The sequence below is a fragment of the Penicillium crustosum genome (genome assembly GCF_028827405.1).
Source record: "Penicillium crustosum strain IBT 35664 chromosome Unknown utg000004l_segment0_segment0, whole genome shotgun sequence".
In the NCBI taxonomy this organism is placed as follows: Eukaryota; Fungi; Ascomycota; class Eurotiomycetes; order Eurotiales; family Aspergillaceae; genus Penicillium; species Penicillium crustosum.
The window spans coordinates 2,381,337-2,404,420 of record NW_026623125.1 but is presented as its reverse complement, the minus strand read 5'-3'; the positions used below and the strand labels follow the sequence as shown (position 1 = coordinate 2,404,420).

At 47.4% G+C, this 23,084-nt stretch overlaps 10 protein-coding genes across 10 annotated transcripts; 6 read left to right on the top strand and 4 right to left on the bottom strand.

The window, feature by feature from the left end:
• Positions 1-412: 412 nt before the first annotated feature.
• Positions 413-651, top strand: N7487_009950 (uncharacterized protein; the record flags this gene model as incomplete). The annotated part of the gene is made up of 2 exons (XM_056877680.1): positions 413-465; positions 504-651. 2 exons carry the CDS (start codon positions 413-415, stop codon positions 649-651), a joined length of 201 nt encoding a protein of 66 aa, XP_056726260.1.
• Positions 652-2,131: 1,480 nt separating this feature from the next.
• On the bottom strand, positions 2,132-3,455 carry N7487_009949 (spherulation-specific family 4 protein; the record flags this gene model as incomplete). Its single annotated transcript, XM_056877679.1, has 3 exons — positions 2,132-2,452; positions 2,729-3,086; positions 3,235-3,455. The coding sequence occupies 3 exons, from the start codon at positions 3,453-3,455 to the stop codon at positions 2,132-2,134; spliced, it is 900 nt and encodes a 299-aa protein (XP_056726259.1).
• Positions 3,456-4,232: 777 nt separating this feature from the next.
• On the top strand, positions 4,233-5,543 carry N7487_009948 (NAD-dependent epimerase/dehydratase family protein; the record flags this gene model as incomplete). Its single annotated transcript, XM_056877678.1, has 1 exon — positions 4,233-5,543. One exon carries the CDS (start codon positions 4,233-4,235, stop codon positions 5,541-5,543), a length of 1,311 nt encoding a protein of 436 aa, XP_056726258.1.
• Positions 5,544-6,097: 554 nt separating this feature from the next.
• On the top strand, positions 6,098-7,232 carry N7487_009947 (mitochondrial 54S ribosomal protein mL54; the record flags this gene model as incomplete). Its single annotated transcript, XM_056877677.1, has 3 exons — positions 6,098-6,344; positions 6,371-6,730; positions 6,784-7,232. The coding sequence occupies 3 exons, from the start codon at positions 6,098-6,100 to the stop codon at positions 7,032-7,034; spliced, it is 858 nt and encodes a 285-aa protein (XP_056726257.1). The 3' UTR covers positions 7,035-7,232.
• A 64-nt stretch (positions 7,233-7,296) lies between these two features.
• N7487_009946 (glutathione S-transferase family protein) lies at positions 7,297-8,150 on the bottom strand (the record flags this gene model as incomplete). The annotated part of the gene is made up of 2 exons (XM_056877676.1): positions 7,297-8,045; positions 8,102-8,150. The coding sequence occupies 2 exons, from the start codon at positions 8,148-8,150 to the stop codon at positions 7,297-7,299; spliced, it is 798 nt and encodes a 265-aa protein (XP_056726256.1).
• A 720-nt stretch (positions 8,151-8,870) lies between these two features.
• Positions 8,871-11,344, top strand: N7487_009945 (putative phosphoinositide-specific phospholipase C; the record flags this gene model as incomplete). Its single annotated transcript, XM_056877675.1, has 4 exons — positions 8,871-9,275; positions 9,375-10,107; positions 10,164-10,767; positions 11,179-11,344. The coding sequence occupies 4 exons, from the start codon at positions 8,871-8,873 to the stop codon at positions 11,342-11,344; spliced, it is 1,908 nt and encodes a 635-aa protein (XP_056726255.1).
• Positions 11,345-15,470: 4,126 nt separating this feature from the next.
• Positions 15,471-15,987, top strand: N7487_009944 (uncharacterized protein; the record flags this gene model as incomplete). The annotated part of the gene is made up of 2 exons (XM_056877674.1): positions 15,471-15,630; positions 15,768-15,987. The coding sequence occupies exons 1-2, from the start codon at positions 15,536-15,538 to the stop codon at positions 15,985-15,987; spliced, it is 315 nt and encodes a 104-aa protein (XP_056726254.1). The 5' UTR covers positions 15,471-15,535.
• A 198-nt stretch (positions 15,988-16,185) lies between these two features.
• On the bottom strand, positions 16,186-18,072 carry N7487_009943 (putative transporter; the record flags this gene model as incomplete). Its single annotated transcript, XM_056877673.1, has 5 exons — positions 16,186-16,210; positions 16,269-16,352; positions 16,411-16,529; positions 16,591-17,760; positions 17,818-18,072. The coding sequence occupies 5 exons, from the start codon at positions 18,070-18,072 to the stop codon at positions 16,186-16,188; spliced, it is 1,653 nt and encodes a 550-aa protein (XP_056726253.1).
• Positions 18,073-19,318: 1,246 nt separating this feature from the next.
• Positions 19,319-20,717, top strand: N7487_009942 (TauD/TfdA dioxygenase family protein; the record flags this gene model as incomplete). Its single annotated transcript, XM_056877672.1, has 5 exons — positions 19,319-19,515; positions 19,584-19,789; positions 19,852-20,343; positions 20,411-20,544; positions 20,604-20,717. The coding sequence occupies 5 exons, from the start codon at positions 19,319-19,321 to the stop codon at positions 20,715-20,717; spliced, it is 1,143 nt and encodes a 380-aa protein (XP_056726252.1).
• Positions 20,718-20,897: 180 nt separating this feature from the next.
• On the bottom strand, positions 20,898-22,849 carry N7487_009941 (HECT-type E3 ubiquitin transferase; the record flags this gene model as incomplete). The annotated part of the gene is made up of 3 exons (XM_056877671.1): positions 20,898-21,194; positions 21,295-21,585; positions 22,103-22,849. The coding sequence occupies 3 exons, from the start codon at positions 22,847-22,849 to the stop codon at positions 20,898-20,900; spliced, it is 1,335 nt and encodes a 444-aa protein (XP_056726251.1).
• Between the last annotated feature and the right edge of the window lie 235 nt (positions 22,850-23,084).

Genomic DNA, 23,084 nt, shown 5'->3' with positions numbered 1-23,084 from the left:
ATGTATGTGTTCCCTCCACTTGTTCGTATTAATGCTCACTCCGATCGGCGCAAATCTCTGCGACACGGCTTAGGGTTCCTGTGGTGGAAACTAACACCCGAAGTGGGAAAATAGTGGGTCGCTTAGAATAGTGACTCGATCTAGTGGTCCCACTAGGTGAGAATTATTCAAGATCGGACTATTCACGACCCATCGTTCACCGAAAAATGTGGATGCCCGATTTGAATTGGTGGGTTTTTGAAAAGCTGCATGGCAAACGCTGTGCAAACTGAACCTCAAACCTGGATGCACGCGCAGAGAACCGTTCGCCATTTGTTCAGATTTAGACGTGTCCACCCATGCATGTTCATAGCTGCTCGATCGTGCCGCAGCCACAACCCACCCCGGCGTCCTCCGTCACTTCCCTCAAACAATGGTCTTGGGCACTTATGTTGTTAGCGCCCAGCGATCGACTAGTTGCAGTTTGTAAGTAGTCAAATCATTTTTAGTTCAAGGTCCTATAGAAAAAGCCAGCGACGCATGGTAGGAACGATTGGCAATACTCCTACTGTATTAGTCCAGTTCTCCAGCGGCTACAAGAAGCAATGTAGCCAAGAGATCGATCGAAGACCCTTTGCTTCCGAAATATCCGGTCATGCCACGAGGTACTAGCTTCGGCCACCGCCACCACCGGCGCTCAACTTCAGGGGTACGACCCGAGTTACGGAGTAAAGATAGTACGCATAAGTTGAAGAACAAGGGTGAAGTGTGTAGGATGGGTTCCGCAAACTACATCTTACAGCGAGCTACCAGGGAAGAACCTGGTTCCTTAGAGGCAGACGATGCGTACAGAATTATCTCCAGACAAAGGATAAATGTTGCCCGCAACTGTAGTATTCCCTATCTGGTCAGGGACTGGTAATGGGGACGGGTGGGTAGTTTATTGAAATTGCTGGCTTTGTGTCATATCTCGGCGTAACAGCATCCCACGCCGGCCTGGTTCCTGGAGTATGACCCCGTTGGAATGGGACAGGTCGGGTTTGTAACTCGACATAGCCACAGTTGTATCACGTTAAACCTACATGCATACGGAGTACATTATTCCTGTTCCAATGCAGCGTTGTATCGCAAAACTAAGTTTGGAAATTATAGCGATGACCTACGCCAATAGTAAATGTTAATACCCGAGCGAGATCTGTTGTTCAGGTCATGTCCCACGCTACTGTTTCAGTCTTTGACCACTTTACACTATGTAAGACTTGAATCATACGTTGTACTTTAACTGAGAAATTGGCTTAGCATACCAATTTAGACTTTGTCTCAGGATGTTCCAGTCTTGAATAAAGAATGGCGTCCACGCCAATTGAAACGGTGGCTTGCTGTTATGCCCTGCCAAGATAGTTGAGGGCCAATCCTATAGAGATATCTTGGGAGTTTCTCCGAGCCACCTGCGGGTCTCATATATCGATCGGATGGGCGGTAACTCAGAGACATTGTAGAAAAAAGTCTGGTCTAGATCAAGACCCAGGAAAGGAAGGTGTTTGGCATTTCTACATCGTCAGTCAAACTAAGTCATGCCAGATTAGGTTGAGCCACATTTAGTTTATACCTCGTATTGAGCGGATGCCCTGACACACTCTCCGGTTTTAAATATATCCCTACGCTCCGCAACCCAACCATACTTTTGGTTTGCCACATGTTCCAATTGACGGGTAGTTCGTTAGTGGTCCGAATAAATTACTGTTGGGGCGTAGTGGCATGTATTACTGTATCTTATTCTTGATACGAAAAAAAGGAAAGAAAAAAAACCCCCAACTGAAAATTACTACCATACACGTATTCTCCACTCGTGGACTCCACCTTGACCTCAAAAGTATAGCTCACCTCTAACAAAGACGGATCAATTGTGCATTGACAGGATAGAAAGCAGAAGAGAAAAATTTTCATTTCACATTTTGCCGCAGATCATGAAAATTTAAATGGACTAGGTAATCTAAAAATCAACTCGTAAAATCATAAAACAAAATGAGTGAAAACCGAAAACATGCTAGCTATACCAAAAAGAATATGTGCACAAACTCGCTCAGCCCAATTTATCTCACCAGTGCACATCGTACCGAAGCAAGTAATTTAAAGAGAGAAATTCAAAAGCTTAAGCTGCCATCAGATCGACGAACTCAGTCCACTTGGCACCGAAGGAGGCATAATAGTCCGTGCTAAGATGGGTGATGTACACCTCATCCGCGACCTGCCGCACCTGCTTGACCAGACTGCGGAGGGCCTTGCCCTCGATCTCATCAGGCACGGAGTGAACTATGGCACATAGTTGGGTACGATTGCTGTCCGCAATATTGGTGAACAGCTTGGCGCCTTGCCGTTCCTGGAACGTAGTGTAGGCAGCTTCGAATACAACGGTTGAATCAGCTGTTGCTAGGTACCGAGAATCGGGAACAGCGCCGGGATTATGGACAACCTGATAGTTTTAGTTAGCTCAATGGACTTCGCCTATGTATCCCAGAAGGGGAAACCATTATGATACAGGTTGGGATGGAATATGTGGTGTTGGGATAAAAGTCAATAAGGCCATCTTGTGGCTCAAGTGACATGGGAATAGTAACCGAGGGAATTAAAAAGGCAAAACTGGATAAAACAATAAAGAGACAAAAAAAACCAGGTCTAAGATGATGCGGGACAGGGGATGTATGGTATGGGGAAGGGAATACAGTTTCGGAAGAATTGCAATACTCACAAATTGATCGGGACCAAGATCCTTAAGGTCCTTAACAAAGTCCGTCAGCCCTTGCAAATACGTCAAGGTTTGAGCTTCGTATTGCTGAGGTGTTTCATCGAAGAAGATTCCGCGGACCGCCAGGTTCGGGTTGGAGGAATTAGTCGGCCAGTCGGCATAGGTTTGGATATCCTTGCGAACAGCAGAAACGTTGCGCTTTCCGTATGAGGTATACACATAGCCCAAAAGACGCACATTTGCGTAAGCAGTGAGCTTTGGGATCTCACGGGTGTAATTGCCATCCGGGAGGGAGTCAGGCCCTGGGCCGTTTCCTGGATTGATTACGACAGTAAAGTTGACATCGGGGTGGGTAGATATCCTGTGGCGTTCAGTAGCTGTATGTGATGGTATGGTTTGACGCCCGAACGGCGCGGCATAATGCCTGTGGCGGGCTACCGGCCGGGATAGAAAGCAATCCAGTAACTGGGAGGGAAAGGGAATTGAGATGGAAAGGGATAGAAACATACACATTTTCCAGCGGAGCCCACGCCTCAGGAGCAGGGTACACGTAGAGTGGAACAAAGACCTTCGCTTTGGGACCCATGTTATTTTTCTTAAGAGTAGTAACGACAACAGAGGGAACAACAGCCACAATAATCACAATTAGAACCACGATTGCCAAGATGAAACGAGAGCGCTTCGACTTAAGACATGTCCGCTTGCTCACGTGTTTTTCGGGGTCGGACATATTGGCTACAGAAAGAAAGACGAAATGAAGAAAGTGGGTTCGCGAGCACTACCGGTTACATATGAGCAAGAAGTTTCTAAAGACGGGTGGCCAACTAAAAAAGAAAAAAATACACATCGAAAGAACTTGCTGTTCAACACGACCTTAGGCTGAGTGTCTCTCCGGCGAAAAATGAATCTGGGGCCTCGACCATATGCAGAAAGGGTCTTGGCTGAGACGTTGGAAATAGAAAGAAAATACGAAAATATTAATATTTTTTTTAGAAAAAAATGATATAAAGTAAAAAAAATAAAAAAACAATAATTCCATTATTATACTAGCTTGAGCGGAGGCCCTAACTTACAGGTAGAGACATACTCCGTACTTAGGGCATTTGGAGGTACAAAATGATATAGGCCCAGCCGCATGTCTGGCCCACCAAGGGGCATCCTGCCCGATGGTTCTGTTCCAGGTTATGCCTACTGCCCCCTCTAGCGCTCCCTTTGTGATTTTTTTATTCCGCTTATGCTTGTTCCTTTTGTTTCTTTTTCTATTTTTGCCGGGGGCACTGTGCTAGACCCTCATTCGCCAAGGAGGGATGGCATAATAGATGAACTCAAACAGAGAATCCGAGTGAGCCAACGCAAGTACCTCGCTTGTTTTGTATAAAACCTTGGTTAAGGGCCCACCGAAGAATAGGATATCTCAGTCTTGGTCATATAATAGCATAAAACATTTTCTCTCATTGTTTGAAGTGGTGGCATAACTTACCTATCATTTTATTGTCGACTTTCCATCATGATTGAGCCAACGTCATTTTCCTCTTCGAGATCGGACAGCCCCCAAAGGTCCGATGCAAGCAGTCCTGTGCAATCTCCTATCGCCCTCGACACTCCTGCAACAGAGGCTGGGGATCCATTCGACAATCTCCATGACTTGTTGCGCAGAATCCCTTTGCAAAGCCACATTCTTGTCACTGGTGGTCTTGGCTTTATTGGCAGTCACACCACGCTTGAGCTACTCAAGGCAAACTATAACGTTATTGTGATCGACAACCTTAGCAACGCATTCGAGAATGTTTTTGACCGTATCAGCCTGTTGGCTAAGAAGCACCACGAGGAGAATGGCACGAAAATGCCATCTCTCCGATTGCATGCACACGATTATCGGGACACCAAAGCTCTTCGGCCACTGCTTGAAGAGTACCAGCTCCCATCCAGGTGGGGAACTCCCAAGTCGGGAATCGCCGGAGTCATCCACTTCGCGGCGTATAAAGCGGTGGAGGAGAGCATTCGGAAGCCACTGAAGTATTACTCCAACAATGTTAGCGGCCTTGTCGACTTTGCCACAACACTTGGAGACTTCGGCATCAAGACCTTCATCTTCTCGTCTTCAGCCACGGTATACGGAACTCTCGCAACCTCGGGTCTTCCATTGAAAGAGGAACTGTGTGTTCACAAGGAAGAGTTGTACACAGATCACGAAGGCTCACAACAATCCATCCAACCTGGATGCACTGGAATCACCAACCCATATGGACGCACAAAATGGATTTGTGAAACCATCCTGGCCGACCTAGCCGCATCAGACCCCGAATGGACTATCGTTGCACTTCGCTATTTCAATCCCGTTGGCTGTGATTCTTCCGGTCTTTTGGGCGAAGACCCAAGACAGGCACCAACAAACCTGCTTCCCGTCGTTGTCAAAGTCATGACCGGCCAGTATCCCGAACTCGCGATGTTTGGGACAGATTGGGAAACAGAAGATGGCACTGCCGTCCGTGACTTCATCCACGTTAGTGATCTGGCTCGTGGGCATATTGCCGCGCTCAGTTCGGCCAACGAGGGCAAGCTGACAGAGAATTTCCGCACATTCAACCTCGGAACTGGAAGGGGAAATTCCGTGATGGATGTGGTCAGCACTATGGAGTCTGTTATTGAGAAGCCCATTCCCCGGCGTGCTGCGCCACGTCGCGAAGGTGATGTTGGAGCCTGCGTTGCGGTCGTCGACCGGTCAACGGAAGAGCTTCAATGGAAGACAGAAAAAAGCCTGAAGGATGCATGCCGGGACATCTGCAACTTCTTGGATGTCAGTGGTCTGTCTTCATAGCGCGGTCCTCGTACTGTTGGTCCAATACCATAATTGTGTTTTGTTTGCTTTCTCACGTGTTCTTAATATACCTACTCACTGGAACAATGACGCTTTGGAAGCATGTGTTCTAGTATGGTCATTGTCTGTTTTCTTGTCTTTTTAGCATGTTGATTAGGGTTGCATTACTCACGAGGTCGGTCCGTGTGACGTTTTCCCATTTGTGTGTACAGAGTCGTTTATACATGTCGCTTTCTCGCAATATGCGAATTGAACAAAAGTTGCATTTGATCCTTTGAATTTGTAGCAGGTGTTCTCTGAGGTAACCGAGAAGTAGATGTTCACTGGGTGAGATGTGTGTCATCACGTGATGTATGATATTACGTCTGGACAAAATCGGCGTGGGTGACGACGTCAGGACAAGAAATATTAGGAGTCGTAGTGTACTGAAGATATTAATTTGCCACAAATATAATCTACGAACATCAGTGCCTTGCTGCAAGAAATGAAGCTGACGTACGCATATTGTTATATGCTTGAGTATCACGTGACTCATCTCCGTCTTGGCATCAAATATGGCCGCAGTTTTCTGCGACGGCTCTGTCTCCGCGCGTGTCTTATTGCATCTTCAACGCGATTGGGATTCATCGTCGTCCAGGGCTTCTCTTGAACCTTTCAATACTGTCCTAGACTATTCTCCATCTTTCTCTGATTTATCCCGTCACAATGATCTGCAAAAGCTGCCGCACGACGATGTTGTTCCGATTCAACCAGCAGCCAGTGATCCGGACGGCTTCAGCATGCGCACGCCAGCTGCCTCTAGTTCGCAGCCAATTCCGCTCATATAGCAGTGATAACAACTCTCCTGTGGCTGCTACTCCTTCTCCGCCCTCCCCCCCGCCAACCCACGGTCGGCGACCTCACAACCCCGTCCGCCATCTCCTCCGCTACCCCCGGCGTTTCTCAGCCTTTGAGCACCCCCGAAGGTGTCCACACCGATGCCAACCCCGGAGCTTCAACAAAACCCACTGTCGTACGCCCACCGAGCAGCTGCCCGGCTGGAACCAAATTGAACGGACTCAACTACTTCAAGAACAAGCCGGATGTCTTCGCTAAGGAGGATTCTGAGTACCCAGATTGGCTATGGAACCTCCTGGGAGATGCCACCAAGGACGCAAAGACTAAGCAGGGTGGTGTTGACCCAAGCAGTAAGCTATCTCCTGGATTTCCGGTTTTTCTTAAGATGCTTACCCTGTCGCAGCCTTGAACAAGAAGCAACGAAAGCGTTATGAAAAGAAGCTAGCCGCCCGTACTGGCCCCCTCGCCGCTAAGATCCCCGCTCACCACCACGCTCACGATATCACCCCTGCACCCTACAACCGCGACGCTCCTTCAGCAGATGCCATGGCCGATGCCACCGAAGGCTTCGAGCAGCGCTCGGAGATTATCAAGAGTGCACGCGATGCCAGGCGGAAGGCCATCAAGGAGTCCAACTTCCTCCGCGGTCTGTAATCTCGTGTTATGTCAATTCGAGTGGAACACATGAAAGCGATTGTACTTTTCTTGTTGGGTTTGTGTCGCAGGGCGCCCAGAACCGCCTCAATACTGTTGGATATTGGATAGACCGGGCTCTTTGGAGCATCCGGGATGTATTATTACATTGATTTGTTTTTCGATTGTGCTATATATCAAATGATACTTGTCTTAGATCTAAGCTCGTTGCGGAGTATCCCGAACAGCCACCCCCATCGCTGAGAAAGTCGAGGTATATCACTTACTGGGGAATCGGCCAATCCTTCTCCTCCCCCTGCCCTTCAAGCCAGGGCAAACAAGCTTCATAAAGCGTTTTGAACTCCCCCTCTCCAAGACCAAGCATCTTGTCAAAAGTACCCTTGTCAAAGCGCTGGAACCAAGCCAGAATTGAAGCGAGAATCATATCCGCATAGCCAGCCTTCTCACCCTCCAAAAAGGGCCCCTGCTTCCCTTCCTTGCCCTTCAGCATCTTGATCAGCGCCTCGGCCTCCTTCTCAACAATCTGCCACAAGGCAAGCAACTCTGCCTCATCCGTCGGTCTAACCTCAGCAAGCGGCTTCCCGAAAGCCACAGTGCGCGTCCGGATAAAGTACTCCCGCCCGCGCTCATCCAGTCCAGATGGAACGTTGGGAATGACCAGCGACCTGTAACTCGGTGACATCAAACTCACTATCTTCAGCACGGCGACCATGAGCGAGTAGCTTGCATCGCCGGAGGGGAAGAGCGGGGGCGACGGGTACAGCTTGTCAATGTACATGGCGATCGGATCGGAATCCATGAGCACACCGTCAGGGTTGCTCGTTATCGACCCCTTATGGCTGATTGCTGGCAATGTGTAAGGTGTCCCTGACTTGGCAGGTGGGACGCCATGGGCCTTGAGTAAAGGAGCAATGTCGGGGTATGATACCCAACTTTGGGTGTAGGGAATTCCCTTAAAGTTAAGGACCATTCTGGTCCGAAGGGTGTTGGGAGACCATGACTTGGAAGGGCCTGGTTGGGTTAGAGGTTTGTTTGTAGAGTCATCGAACATGGGGGCTGCTCCGTACCGGGTAGGTCTGATAGGAGATCGAAGAAATGAATGTTAGATTCAGTCATTGTGTACTTGTATGTAACTTATATATCCTTAGAGTTAAACTTGAAATAACTGTCCAGATTGTTGGGAGGCCGTTCTATTTTATGTACACATATATAACAGACCGACCTCGGGAGCGGGGGCCTTTGATTTATCAGCTGAAACGGGATTTAGAAACACAGGGAATAATACGAGGTTGCTGATAAGAAGGCTTTTTGGTCTTTCATTAACAGATAATAACTAATAGACAATAGCTAATGGTTAATGGCCTTGCTATTAATCCGATACTTTCATGGTTCGTGCGAGGATATGAAGCTATGAAGCTATGAAGCTATGAAGCTATGGAGATAATATTGAACAAATCCATATTTCCTATACAAGCCATGCTCATGCTCGAACTAAAAATAAATATATCAGGCATTCATTTGGACACTTGAAAGTTGAAAGTTGAAAGCGCACTCTACGATGGTATAGGCAGAGGGGCACCACGTTGGCAGTGGGGAGTTGGACGCACGGGTCACTTTAGGATTTTCTCCTGACATCCACGACATGTCATTTCTACATCGTGATACATTGATGTTCTATTCGATCTAAGTTCACACATAACTGGCACCACTGAAACAAGCGGGGCAATCTTTTGCCAATAACCCTACCCCTCCACTTACCCAACATCCATAAGGTTGTATCTCCTAGCATACTCCCCGCCGGAACAGAATAGCCTACCAACAATACGACAGTGCAAAATGGAGAAAGTCGAGGCTCTCGTGGACCATGCTAAACATCTAGTACTCCACGAGCCACCTGAGACACCGTCATACACCGTGGACAAATTCCACCCATCTTTGGACGATCATATCCAGAAGATCTACAAGTCTGTTGAGGCATATGCTCCAACTACCAACTACTTTCTCCAAGAAATGCAACATGACACTACCGTTGCAACTTCTTCCGAGCCAGTTGCCGACGTTTTGGCTTCTCTGGACGCCTTTCGTGCATACATGAAGGACGCGAACTCGTCTGCGATGGCACTAGAAGAAGCCCTCGACCTTTCTGCGCCCATTTCAGATTACTTCATCTCGTCAAGCCACAACACTTATTTGACGGGTAATCAGCTGTACAGTGACGCTGCTGCTAGTGCCTATACATCTGTGAGTTGAATACTTTGAAGAATGGCCCTACCATTTACGTTCCATGAATGTTATAACCTCCTAAGACCTGGAATTTATGTTTGACTCATGCTCCAACAGGTCCTCCTCCGCGGCTGCAGGTCCGTCGAGATTGATGTCTGGGATGGAGAATCGGACACCCCGAACTCAAGCGACAGCGAGGGAGATAGCGACAGTAGCAGCAGTGATTCGGAGACAGAAGAGAAGACGAAAGGTGGGGAGAGTCGCCAAGAAAAGCCCGGTAAAGAACAGAAAGAGTCATTCTCGTCGAGATTGGAAGCTAAACTTGGTGGCGTCCTTCGTCGTAAATCCGTCAAGTCACCCCAGCGACCATCGGGCGAAGAGACCGCAACGAGCCACATGCCTGTTACTGCTGAGCCTCGTGTTCTGCATGGCCATACCCTAACCAAGGGAACTACATTCCGTGAAATCTGTTATGCGATCCGGGACAGTGCATTTGTTGCCAGTGATCTTCCACTGGTCATTAGTCTCGAGGTCCATGCGTCTCTTGAGCAGCAACAGACAATGGTTGACATAATGTTGGAGGCATGGAAAGGATTTCTTGTGGATGCTCCTCCAGATGATGGGAAACTTCCCTCGCTAGCTGACCTGAGGAAGAAGATCTTGATCAAGAGCAAATGTACTCCATTCAGTGCCGAGGACGAGAAACCGGAGGGAGAAGCTCTGACGCCGCAGCAATCCGATGATAAGCCCTCGGGGCAGCAGCCGCCGAAGCCATCAAAGATCCTTGACGCTCTAGCCAAGTTGGCAGTTTATACTCGCGCGTATCATTTCAGTCATTTCGATCAACCTGGTATGCATCATTATTGCAAAATACAGCCATGACGACGATGCTAATTTGGTTAACAGAGGCCAAAGTCCCTCTCCATGTGTTCTCGCTCTCAGAGAAAGCAGCGCGAGAAGCCCATGTCACCCATCGCGATGCTTTGTTCGAACATAACAGAACATCTATGATGCGTATCTACCCGTACGCATTCCGAGTCACTTCATCAAACCTTGATCCAACATTCTACTGGCGGCGTGGTGCTCAGCTGGTAGCATTGAACTGGCAGAACCTCGATAAGGGCATGATGCTCAATCACGGAATGTTTGTCGGAACCCACGGCTGGCGACTGAAGCCCCCTGGGTACCGAAGTAGCAAAGGTTCTCCGACAGATGTTATCGAGCGCCGCAACTTGACCCTCTCAATTGAGATATACGCCGCGCAGGATCTCTCTCTGCCACTGGGCGACCACAGTGAGAGGGGATTCAAACCCTATGTGAACTGCCAGCTGCACGTCGAAGAACCCGAAGGCGATGTTACCCCGGACCAGGATGACGCCAGCTCTGACACAGAGAAGAGCAGCTACAGACGGTGTACTAAGAGTTCTTCGGGTCGGAACCCAGACTTTAAGGGCCAGAAATTGGAGTTCCCGACCGTGACGGGGATAATTGAGGAGCTGAGTTTCCTACGGTTAGTCTTTCTTTTCGATTTCTTGCTTACATCGATGTATCGAGCAATTTCCGTCGGGCTTTGTCCTCTTCCTTGCTCTATGAGATTTCCCCTTGCTGCCTTTCTACCTTCCGTCACATGAGTCCGTTTTCGAGTATGCAGGCATAAACACTGCATTGTGATACCCGTCAAAGAACGCATGCACTTTCCCGCATCACATAAACATGACGACCGGGCTTGGTATTTGCTTCTTCCGGGCTTCCCCCTTGGTAACACGATGCATTATCTGGACTTGGGCTCAGCAAGGCGGCCTGTAGCTTTCCCTAGCATCACCCCCACTATCATGCACACTGCCCCATATTGCGTTTCACATTCTAAGATGCAAGCATTATGTATGAACAAGCCACTGACTCGATCTGCTTTCTTTTTTAGGATCAAGATCAAGGACGACGAGATCGGTCGGGATCCATTGGCTGCATGGGCCTGCATCCGACTTGACCGGCTGCGGGAAGGCTATCGGCTGATTCATCTCCACGAATGCGCTGGTGAGAAGAGTGGTGGCGTCTTGCTAGTTAATATTGTGAAGCAGGTTACTTAACTAGCTAGAAGATGTTATCACCCAAGTGAAGTGTCAGTATTAGTATCTCCAATTGTTGACACATGTAGTATTAACGTAATGGATACGACAAATTGTGACATTTTGGAAAACCAAGAAGCCATTCAAAGAAATGCAGCGCTAAATCGCTGTTTTGTGTTTGGGCAGAGTTTGGGCATCATGTCGTACAGCGCACTTCCACATTAGGAGCATCAGGAACAAAAAGGTTACAGAAAGGCACGTCAACATCTGACAAATGTGATAAGTCCTTCGGCATGTATACGGAGTATCACAAGCTCATTTCGATCTCATTTTCGGCATGGCCAAAAGCGACAGGCTACAGATTAGCGATCGTGATTGTGAGATGCAATCATGCCAGTCAGCGTGCATATCGGATTCGAGGACGTTACACAGAAACAATGGCACGTTGGCATCTGTAATCTCCTAGATCTTGGAGACTGCATTGTGAAGAGCCGTGGATACAACAGTTTGGTGAAAAATATGCAGTCACTAGAAACCATCCACTAGTCTTAGTTTTGTACTTTCTCGCCGAGAGTGTCCGAGTAAAGGCATAACGACCGAGGTTGGAGTAAATCATATCTTGTTTTAGCTAGGCGGTACCATTGGCATCTGAAGTGGGTACATATGGAGGTCCTACTCCGTGTTGTATGCGGTGTTGTGCTAGTATCATATATCACTTTAGAAAGCATTTAATTATTAGCCGCATGATATGCATTGTACCGATGCCGCGCATGAGTATGATGAAACAGGGTTTAATATGTCAGTTTCCCGAGGAGCGCCAAGGTAGATGTGCATATCACGATCGGTTACTTCAGCGAGATCTGAATTGTCGCTTTATTTTGCTAGGTCGACTTATGTGACAACTTTCCATGAGACCCTGAGAAGCGAGAGAAAAGTAGCGATGACAAGTCAGACGAAGTACAACGGGCAAAAGATCGTTGGACAAAGAGGATTGTTGGCAAGACATGTGTAAGAACGTGGGGTAGCAGTCTGACCTTGGACTTCGAGTCACGTTAGCCTGCATGTATGTACAGATAGTACGTCGGTGAACTAAAAAAATGCTTGCATGCTGCGAGCCATAGCCCCCACCACACCGTGGGGTTCATATTATGTAGAGGATCGGTGAGGCCGAGTGTAGGTTGTAAAGTCTGAAATCACCACGGAGTACGGAGTACGGAGTATAATAATATCACCTTTAAGAGCACAACATTAAGAGCGATCAATGTGCCAAGCGATATGCATCAGATTGATCAACATGACTAGTGGGGACTAACAGATAAGTCAAGTTGACCGGTAAATCCTCCGATAAAGTTGTGGCCAAATATGATCACACGTCGTTTGAAAAATAATATGAGACGTCTACGGCTGTTCTCCTTTCGTAACTCCATACTCCGTAGAGTAGTTGATAAACGATAAAATCTTCGATGTGGTTCTTCAGACAGGTATTTGTCATTTGACAGATGGTGGAGGGGTTCATGCGTCACGTTCATGAAATTTGCATGCATAACAGGGTGATAATATGTCTTGGGACAAACGGGCCACAGCGATATAGCCAATGATCGGATCGGATCGTCATTTGAGGAGTGGAGGGGACCCATGTCGAATATCATCAGCCAATCACAATACTAGCACGACCGAAGATGACCGAGCACTAGACCCATCTTGGATCTGCCATAGGGTTCTGGGGTTGATACGTCAACTCTTAAATGTGCTGAGAGTTGCAATCCTAGTCTCCCCCTTTTTTTTTTTTTCGAAGTATCGGTGAATTGATGCAAGTTGCCGAGGCATACTTTACACATTTCTTTGTCTCATCCCCTTGAATTGCTGATCCTTTGAGCTCTAGAAAGCAAACATCACGAACCTACAAGGCCCGGAGGCCTCGGGAGGTACCGAGGACGTTACTGTGATTGGCTTTAGTGGGCCAGTGGCGTACAAAAAGGGGTCGTGATGACTCTGTTTTTGGCACATTTTTGGTGCTGATGTTTGTGCAGCAAAAAGCCAAGCCGTCAGGACGAACATCCATCTACTGTCACTGTCACTGGCTGATATCATTGGGGGAAAGCAGAGAAGTGAGCTGAGCGGGAACTACCGAGAGTGTCCTAGGGTTTTTGATATTTAATTTTGAGATTACAATTTTTGGTTTTTTCTTTTTTAATTTAATTATTGGATTTTATTTTATTTTATTTCTTTGATTCATTTCTTTGCCTTTGATTAGCTAGTGTGAACTAGATCTATTCTTCGCTTTCGCTTTCTTCCCTTGCTTTCCAGGTCTTATAAGGACCCCTCCTCATCCTATTCCCATGACTTCGTCTCCAGACTTCAACCTAAGAGAAATCTAACGCTATCCTCGGACTTCGGCAAAGAACTCTATTTATACCCTTCTCTCTCCTTTCTTGACTGAAATACCTACCGAAATACCATGGCTTCCTCTAAATTTGTTGCTCCGGTGTGCTCAAACTCCTCTACCGTCACCAAGGTTCGTATTCCCATGCCGCGTCATGAATGTAGTACGTCTAGTACTTTTATGAAAAACACACTAACTATCCCACAGATGCCAGGTGTGCGATGCCCCAATTGCCAAGCGCAGGGGAAAGAAGTTTGGGTTATCCCAGGCAAGAATTGTCATATCTGTCACACGCCATGTGCATGAAAGGCCCGGGATCCTGTGTTGCATATCTCCCATGACAACAGAGACCATGTGCAATCATATGTACCCATGCTTTCCGGACATGATCTGATTCTTCACATCATAATATCTCCCAATCACATGGAGACTCTTGAATCTCAAGAATGAATTCAATACATCCGAGCACACGGAGGGACGAGGCCCTGCGAATATTCTGAAGATCGACACCCCATACTTATTTGGCATTGGGTAAACCTCAGGCGAAAGGCGCAATAGGTTTCCACCGAGGTGTTTCCGTTTCTGTTTCTCTTTTCTTTAGCGTTTTCTGATCATGAGATACGACATCTTTGCTTTCCCTTCAGCCGATAGTGTTTACAAATATAATCGGGTACTATCTTTACCGTCGGGCCAAGTACAATGCTTTATCAGATCAGGTAGAGGCACCACTCACGTTAAATTGGGCTTCTTCAAGTACTTTTGTCCTGCATATAAAATATGTGCGTACAACATGGTAGATAGTCCCACGTGGGAATTCCAAGGTTCACAGATTCCATGACATCATTCATCCATACCTTACAAGATACAGCGAGTACATCCAGGAACAACTCCAACTCTAACGTGTATATATATGTGCGTGTGTGTGAATATAGCTATGATGCGTATTTGAATACCTCTAGCGTGATTTCTTATCTGACCTAAGGCTGTTTTAGCCAAGGTCCATGGGCGCCTAGGCTCAGCTGAGCAGGTTCATTACCTAGGTGCACGTGAACCTAGATTTGCTCAGATATCAATACGGGACCAGATCTACCCTGGAGTGGTTATATTCAAACCAGAAAAGTGTATAACTAATGCTTAGTGAGTGCCGGGCGAACGGCGTTCAGTAAGCCACTACCTAGGCAGGTACTAATGTGGAGCTGAATACATACATCCATATGACTAGTGTGCTTATGATGTGTCCTATCTCTATATTTCGGGCAGGATATCAGAGAAAATGCATATTCTGGGGTAGGCAGAGGTTGTTAAAAAAAAAGCTCAGATGGTGGAACATATAACTAGCCCTCTATTAACAACAGAGTATGTCAACCCACACAAGTACGGATGACGCCGAGTCTCTCCATCAAATCAAAGAGTGTATTTCCCAATATAGCAGGTCTCTAGTTTCAGCATCGTATACATTTGTAGATTCGTCTTGCCACTTAGTTCTCACACTGGTCGGCTATGGCTGGGTCTATTTACAACGTTCGACAGATCTCGGAGTGATGAAGCTCTTCAGGGTTAGTCGTATTCTACAATGTTCAATGTTCTTTTATATTTCAACCGAGACATTTTATGTGGTATTATAACGAAGTCGGGTCAAAACAAGGGCAACAAGGCAGAACTCCTAGGCTCAATGTTCATAAAGCGGCAAGCGGTAAGCCCTTAAACAGCAAGGGAACTGTTCCGGACTTGGCATTTATCTAGTACGTATACGTCACCCTTCAACTTCCATTAGTATATTTCATTGCATCCACAAGAAACCGACACTGGAAGTCATAATCCAAGCCGTCATGACGGAGAAGTATCCTACCGGAACACGCGCTGAGAGCGAGCGTCTCGTTCGCGAATGGGGGTTTCGACATATCTTCACCTGGACAGATGGCAGGTACGTACATGGTTGTTTTTTTTTTTTTTTTGTAAAGATGATACACCCAAAATGGAGAGTACCGAATTTTGAATCACCGGCAGCAAATCGGTCCTTCACCGGCGAGTGCATATACTGATGCTGACGTTGTCCATCAGCAACGCCTATTATTCCCCGCACTCGCATAGCGGTTTGACAACACACCTTATCCGCCGTGGATCTCTGACAATCACTTACCCCGATGATAATGCTAAATTGTATAACGGGGAAGTTAAAAAGGAGACTTTTCATGTTGGGGAGAGGGTTGATGTTCCTGCGGGAAAGGTTCATGAGGTTTGGATTGGGAATGAAGGGTGTGAATATGTGATTGGAGAGTAGGAAGGATGCCACTTTTGTTTCTACTACTCCATATATTGATCAATTTCTACTGCTTTGAAAATTCGTTGACAAATGGTTTTGATGACATCAATGCCGAATGAGCTCAGCTCATTATTTTGTTCTATTTGATATTTTGAAGTCTAGTTGGTGACTCTATAATCTAATCATAACTATATGTACCAGACAATGTAGTTGTATCTAATGCAAAAATCGGAAATCAAGTCTGTAGTGTGATCATTAGCATTTACTTGCACAGCAAAAGAGATAACTCCTAGACATACCTCTTGTTTCCAAGGTCTTTGTTCTCAACCACGTATCGTGCCCGCTCTTCGCTGGACATTTTATCCCAAATAGCAGCATTTTGCCTAGAAGCAAATATTAGTAAATGAAATTCGACCAATCAGAGTGCAGAGGTTAACATACTTGTTACGTCTCACATAGTAAATCTTTGCAGCGATGAATACTGCCGCACTCCAAACTGCAAGAGCCATAAGGACCTTATTACCGGTGTGATAATACGGCTTATCTTCGGCGCGGTAGACCTGGACGTGATGGTTAGTTATGATAGCTTGAACACGTAAGGTAACTGGAACAAGGACTCACGTTGTTACCAATGATGCTACTAGCCTGCACCATCATATTGTAGACAGCCGTAGCAACCGTTCGCGTCCTCACCGAGCCTGCATTACGGGATGTAATTGCGACAATAATAGCGTGCACGTAAGGCATGCCAATCAACATGATCAGCAGAACCCAACGAACCCAAGGACTGGCACTCTCAGAAATAGTCTCCAACGCGATCAAGAGAACCAGAGCCCAAAGCTCAGCACCGACACCAAGGAGAAGTCGTTGATTAAAGCGCTCTGATACCCAAGTCCACAATAGCAGATTCACAATGAAGATCACATAGGCCGGGATGGTGAGCAGGTTCGTGTTGAAAGTGCTGAAACCGAGCGACTTCAATTCCAGACTAATGTACGACGTAGCCGGTGTGTTGGGGATCATCCAAGTCAAGCCGAGCAAGTAGATGAGCCACATGTCGTAGTCCTTCAGGGCCTGCCAGAGGAGCCTGGGAGTAACAGCCTGGCGATTGTGCATGGATCCCTTGCTAGGATCATCGCGAAGCACACGATTAACCATAATTTTCTCTTCGTGCTCAGTGAACCAACCCTTCTTACCGCGGAACCGGCCGGCGGTCTGCGTTGGCGAGGCTGGCATCCAGAATGCAGCGGCGATACCGATCAAACCGGTAATCAAACCCTCCAGGGCGAACAAGTATCGCCAGCCACCGGTGCCATCCGATTGGCGAATGTGGAGGAAGCCGAAAGCAAGGAAAGCACTGACAATTGCGGTTGCTTCATATGTCATCCAGAAGAAGCTGAGCCGGATAGGCAACTCCTTGGACTTGTACCAGAATGACAGGAAGAGGATGGTGTCTGGAATAAAGCCACCCTCGAGAAGACCGAGCATAGCGCGGGTGGCGAAGAATCCGCTCCTGTTTTGGATAAATGCCTGGCACGAAGCGATGATACTCCAGCTTACCATTTGCACGGGAATCCAGCGATCGGGACCGACCCATTTCGATATGAGCTGGGAGGGCAGCTCGGCGAAGAGGAATGTTAGGTAGAAGATTGTTTGGCCAGTGTTGTAGTCGTTTGTGGTCATGCCAAGGTCGTCTAGCATGTTGTCTGATGTGGCTTGGACGACATTTCCACGGTCTAGCTGGAGCGCAAAGAAAGTCATGCAGGCAAATGTGCAAATGCGCCAGTCAATCTGTTACACGGGTCAGTTATTATGAATACAATACATGTGGGCTTCAGTAACTCATACCTTTCTGACAATGGCTGTCTCTTCTTGCTCTGTCCACTCAAAGTCCGGGTCCCACCGATGGGCACCCTCATATTCAGGAATGGGCTTGTAGTACCGCGGGTCCTCGGTGGCATCAAAAGCGCAATCAGTCTGTTTGGCGCGAGGGCCGTCATATGTCGACGAAGACGAGGACTCTGCCGATGAGACTCTCGGGGCAACCTTAGAGTCAAGGCCCTCGGCATCGGAGGTCGCTGTCTTGGCTTCTTCGGCCGTCATCTCGCAGTATCGGGATCTGAACTTAGATTACGGATGGAAGAAAAGAAGCATTGCTTGGTTGGATGGGAATTAACCCCTATAAAGGCAGCAAGGCGACTTGAATATTTACTTATCACGCCATATTCAACATATGTCTCGCGTTGACCGTTCCACGTGTGGGTCAGTCGAGAAGGTAAAAGTCACACATTGATAACAGAAAGCTTCGCAATTGCCGAGTGTGATATGGTGTGGGTGATTTAGAGTCCCAATTGCGACCTAGTAGGCTACCCTAGGGAAGCCTAGGCTCGAAGTGGAAGTGCCTTCTGCAGGATGGTGGATATTATAGATCGGAATGTGTCCGGATATAAGAGATTTCAAGCAATTATGGATAAGCATGCAAAAATAGACATAGAGCCGACAGATGTTGTGTAGTCGGGTGTTGGCTTGGCTGAATCACGCAAGTGTAGTGGGAGTGACGTTAGAGCCCACGAGTCGGTAGAGCCAAATCAAGCAGGGATGTTTCGTATACTTCAACCTGTTTCATGAAGATCTACAAGATATACTTCATAGAAAGTGTAATAGTATAATATTTTATTGTACGGGTACGGAGTTGTCTATGCTATACTAACTATTTTAGTTATAGTTATTAACATGTGTGGGGTCCTCATACACTGCCTTGGTATCTATTCAATCTTAGTCTTAAGACATTGACTACAGAGTATAGCTCTATGCTATATTATTAAACATGATATAGATTGCGTTAAAAGACCAAGCTAAAGATAAATACAAAAGGAAAAAAAAAAAAAAAGATCGTTCAAATGTTACGCGAGGGGAGTTGTGTATCACGCCATAGTAGCCCCAATGGCATATCCTATCGACGTTGAGTCTACGAATGAACTTGAATCTTTCAAATCACGGCGATTGTCAGTGGACGCACGCCATTCTTCTATCACGTCATCCTCAACATAACATGCTAAGACGCTGATATCGAATCCTACAACAAACATACAAAGTACCTTCCTCGCGTAACCCCGCAGGCTCGTCGGCTCGCTCGCGACGACAACGGGAAGTTGATGCTGAATTATCATCCCACAAAAACCGTAAATCCCCGCAATGATGGCGTAATTCGTGTTATCTCGGTTTGGTCGTGCCGAGATGGTTATATATTGACAGGGGTTAATCCTCCATGACACGAAGATACGGAGAAACAGATCTGCTCACAGAGGCAATATAAACACACTCACTTCTTGAAACTTAAATCCTAAACATGGCTCCCTCCCTCACTGAATCAGTAGGCCTTCGGGCCCCGCCTGTTACGGTTCCGCTGAAGTCGGACGGAGGTTTCAACAAGGAGAACTTGATAGGATACAAGATCGAAAAGGAGCGTGAGATTAAGGGCACAGAGAAGGTACCTCCTGTATCCTATCCGGAATACCTTCCCGTTTGGGACAACGAGACAGAAAGGTATATCTATACCCCGGCCCTAATGCCGCCCCGCATCCCCATGAATATCATATCTAATAGACGTCTAGATACCCTCCTCTGGAGCTCTTTGAGCACTATGACCACGGCAAAGATGCCGACGCCTCTTTCCCAGACCTGTTGCCCAAGGGCCAAGTCGAGGTCGACGAGATCACTCCCTTCATCGGCTCTGAGATTCACGGCGTGCAACTAAGCCAACTGTCTGACAAGGGCAAGGATCAATTGGCCCTCTATGTTGCACAGCGACGAGTTGTCGGTATGTACTCAGCAACAATTCTCCATCACTCTTATAAGCATGAGTCTAACAAATCTAAACAGCCTTCCGCGACCAAGACTTCGCATCCCGGCCGATTCAAGAGGTTGTCGACTATGCCGGATACTTTGGCCGACACCACATCCACCAGACCTCAGGGGCCCCCAAGGGGTTCCCTGAGATTCACCTTGTCTTCCGCGGTGCTGACGACCGCACCGGTGAAACCTTCCTGAAGCAGCGCACCAATACTATTACATGGCACTCAGATATCACCTTCGAGAAGCAGCCCCCCGGCACAACTTTCTTGTATGCGCTCGATGGCCCTACCACAGGTGGTGACACCCTGTTCGCCGACATGGTCCAGGCATACAAGCGCCTGTCGCCTGGCTTCCGGGAACGACTCCACGGACTGAAGGCTGTACACTCCGGTCTCGAGCAGATTAATGCTAGTTTGAATAGCGGTGGTATTGCCCGCCGTGATCCCGTTACCTCAGAGCACCCCATTGTCCGAACTCACCCGGTAACTGGCGAGAAGGCACTTTACGTGAACCCTCAGTGTAAGTCTGGATCAACACATTTCGTGAAAGATTTGGAAAGCTGACATGTCTTCTTACTATCGCATAGTCACCCGTTACATTGTTGGATACAAGAAAGAGGAATCAGACCACCTCCTCAAGTTCCTGTACGACCACATTGCCTTGTCGCAGGACCTGCAGGCTCGTATTCGCTGGAAGGCTGGTACCGTCGTTGTCTGGGATGTAAGTTATAGCACCAACCTGTTCTTTCTTCAACGAGAAAAAGACGCTGACCATAGTAGAACCGTGTGGCATGCCACTCTGCCGTTTTCGATTGGGAGGATGGCCAGCGCCGACACATCGCTCGTCTCACACCCCAGGCTGAGCCTCCCTATGAGACACCTTTTGAGGGTTAGATGGGGCGCTGGAAGCCTTCGAATTTATAATAACACATAGCTACGAAAATCTCAATCCCGAATTGAGAAGAAACGAATAACAAGGAATAATTTGATTCCCATGTCTGCATTATTAGCGTAAATATGCTGCATGTACGTCGTAGGCTTTCGTAGTTTGTGTCATATAAAAAGCCCAACAACTCACGCTTTCTCGCGCCTGAAACGACTCAAAAGCCCAACATTCCACTCGTTAAACCTCCTAGCAGAGAGTGGGAGCATCTCATTACTCCCAGTCAATGCTTGCGACATTGCTTCGAATATCATAGATGGCAATTCTAACTCTTCCACCGACAAGGGCGAGGGATTCCCAATTTCCGGGTGCAACAGCTCATCCACGTCAGAAGAGTTTTGGTAGAATACTTTCATCGCTTGCTGGGCCATGATGCTGCGGCCTGCACTAGAATTCGAGTATCGCATATCTGGATTGAAGACCCAAAGCTGCCAAGCAAAATGTTCGTTAGCCGGTGCCGCCTATAAGTTTTATTCTCGACAATGCCTCAAATTAGGAGGTACTGGAGTGAAATGGCACATCACTTACCACGAGACCGCTCTTTTGACCACAGTGAACGACGAATCGCCGGGCGCTTTCTCTCTCGATCAATTCAAGTAACTGTGCAGCAACGATCGTTTCTGTCGGGTGGACCTCCCATTTTTCGATGTCTGCCTCGTCATGGCTGAGTGAACTGGTATTCAGGGATACGTTGGCCTTCAGCAGTCGCCATCCCTTGGCGATTGGATCTTCCATGCCAATTATGGAATTGCAGTTTGCGCAGTCGAGGGTTCGTGGTGTTGAGACTTCAATGTTTTGTTTTTGCTCTTCGTCATTGCCCTGGATTGCATTGCTTGTCAGGAAATTGTGATCGAAACGTAATTGGAATTATTGCGCCAAATAAAAGACTTGGAAGTGAAGGGAAAGGCATTGTATTCAATCTCGCAGTTATATAGATATTGCACACATCACATCACGCAAGGAGAATAATATAATGTAACTCTTGTAATCACGTCCGCTCCGCTGCTCAAATAGCCGGCGCTGAAAATAGAGAACACCTTGAGTGGCAAAACAAGGAAATAGCAGCTCACACAGGTCCATTATCGCAAACCCAAAGAGCGAAATCCATCTGCAGAGAGAGGATAACTACCCCTCTAGTCCGTGATCCTGTTCCTGTGAGAGGACCACCTTCTCCTTGGATTGCAAGTACACAAAGCGCATATCGTCCATCTTGGGCAATTGTATCGGAGGCCACCCCACTGAAAACTGAGTGGTCCCCTTCTAAGTTGCCCGGTTTCAAGGGGATAAAAAGCAGGCTGAAACAATAGGGTAGAAGGGAGGGACGTAATTATCTTACCTTTTTCAATCCTGTGCAGTCTGTTTCAGCGAGAAGGAAAGTAGCAACATCAACAAAAACTGTCCCTGAAATAGCCACAACGTGGCTGTCTGCACCATATCCTTTAGTCTGCGCAGTTTTTTCCTCAATCTCGAGCGCAGTGTCTTTCTCGTCTTTTTCGTGGCCTTCATGGGGGTCCGGTTTGTGGCAATGCCAGAAATCCATCATTTCAGCCCAGTTCCCACTGGGAAGGTCTTTCCAGATCCACCCGGCGGTAGGGCTTTCGCCTGTTCCCTGATCAACCGACCTGGATATCAACGAGGAGTCAAGAAATACTTGTGCACACTCTCGACAACGAATACGAGTCGATGTCGACATTTCATCTGCTGTCCATGGTGCAAATTCATCAATTAGTTCATCACGAGGCGCCAGCGCCTCTTCGTGGGGATCGACCTGCATGCGGAAAGAAAAATCATAGCTGGAATCCCCAGCGCCATTGGGATCTGATTTTGGTGCTGGCCCACTAGGTGCTTTCAACACGCGCCGAGACGCGTCATTAACGCGCGCTGGCAGTTTGATCGTTTCTGTGACATATTCATATGGTTTTGATAGGGAGACTGTGACTGCTTTTCTTGATTCTGAAAGTTGGATGTCCGGTCGGATTCCATCAAATCTTGCCGTCCCGGGGAGGGACACGTAAAGGGTTATCTGGCGGATGTTTGGTAGAAACTCTGCGTGTAGATAGAGGGGCACATCGGGATCCTGCATTGTGGAAGTTGTGTACGCGAATGTGTCCCAAGCAGGGAAGATATTCGATAACTGGTGGTGTGTGATGCTCCCTGGCTAGAAGGATGACGGGAAAGAGAGTGAGTAACCGGGGCAACTATTTAGCAATCATGCAGAAATGAGAATTCCGACTGTCTTAAGGCCATGAGAAACATATCGCGCTTAGAGAAGATTAGTTGATGCCAGTGGTGATCTCGGCCCCAGGGTCCGCGTTTCT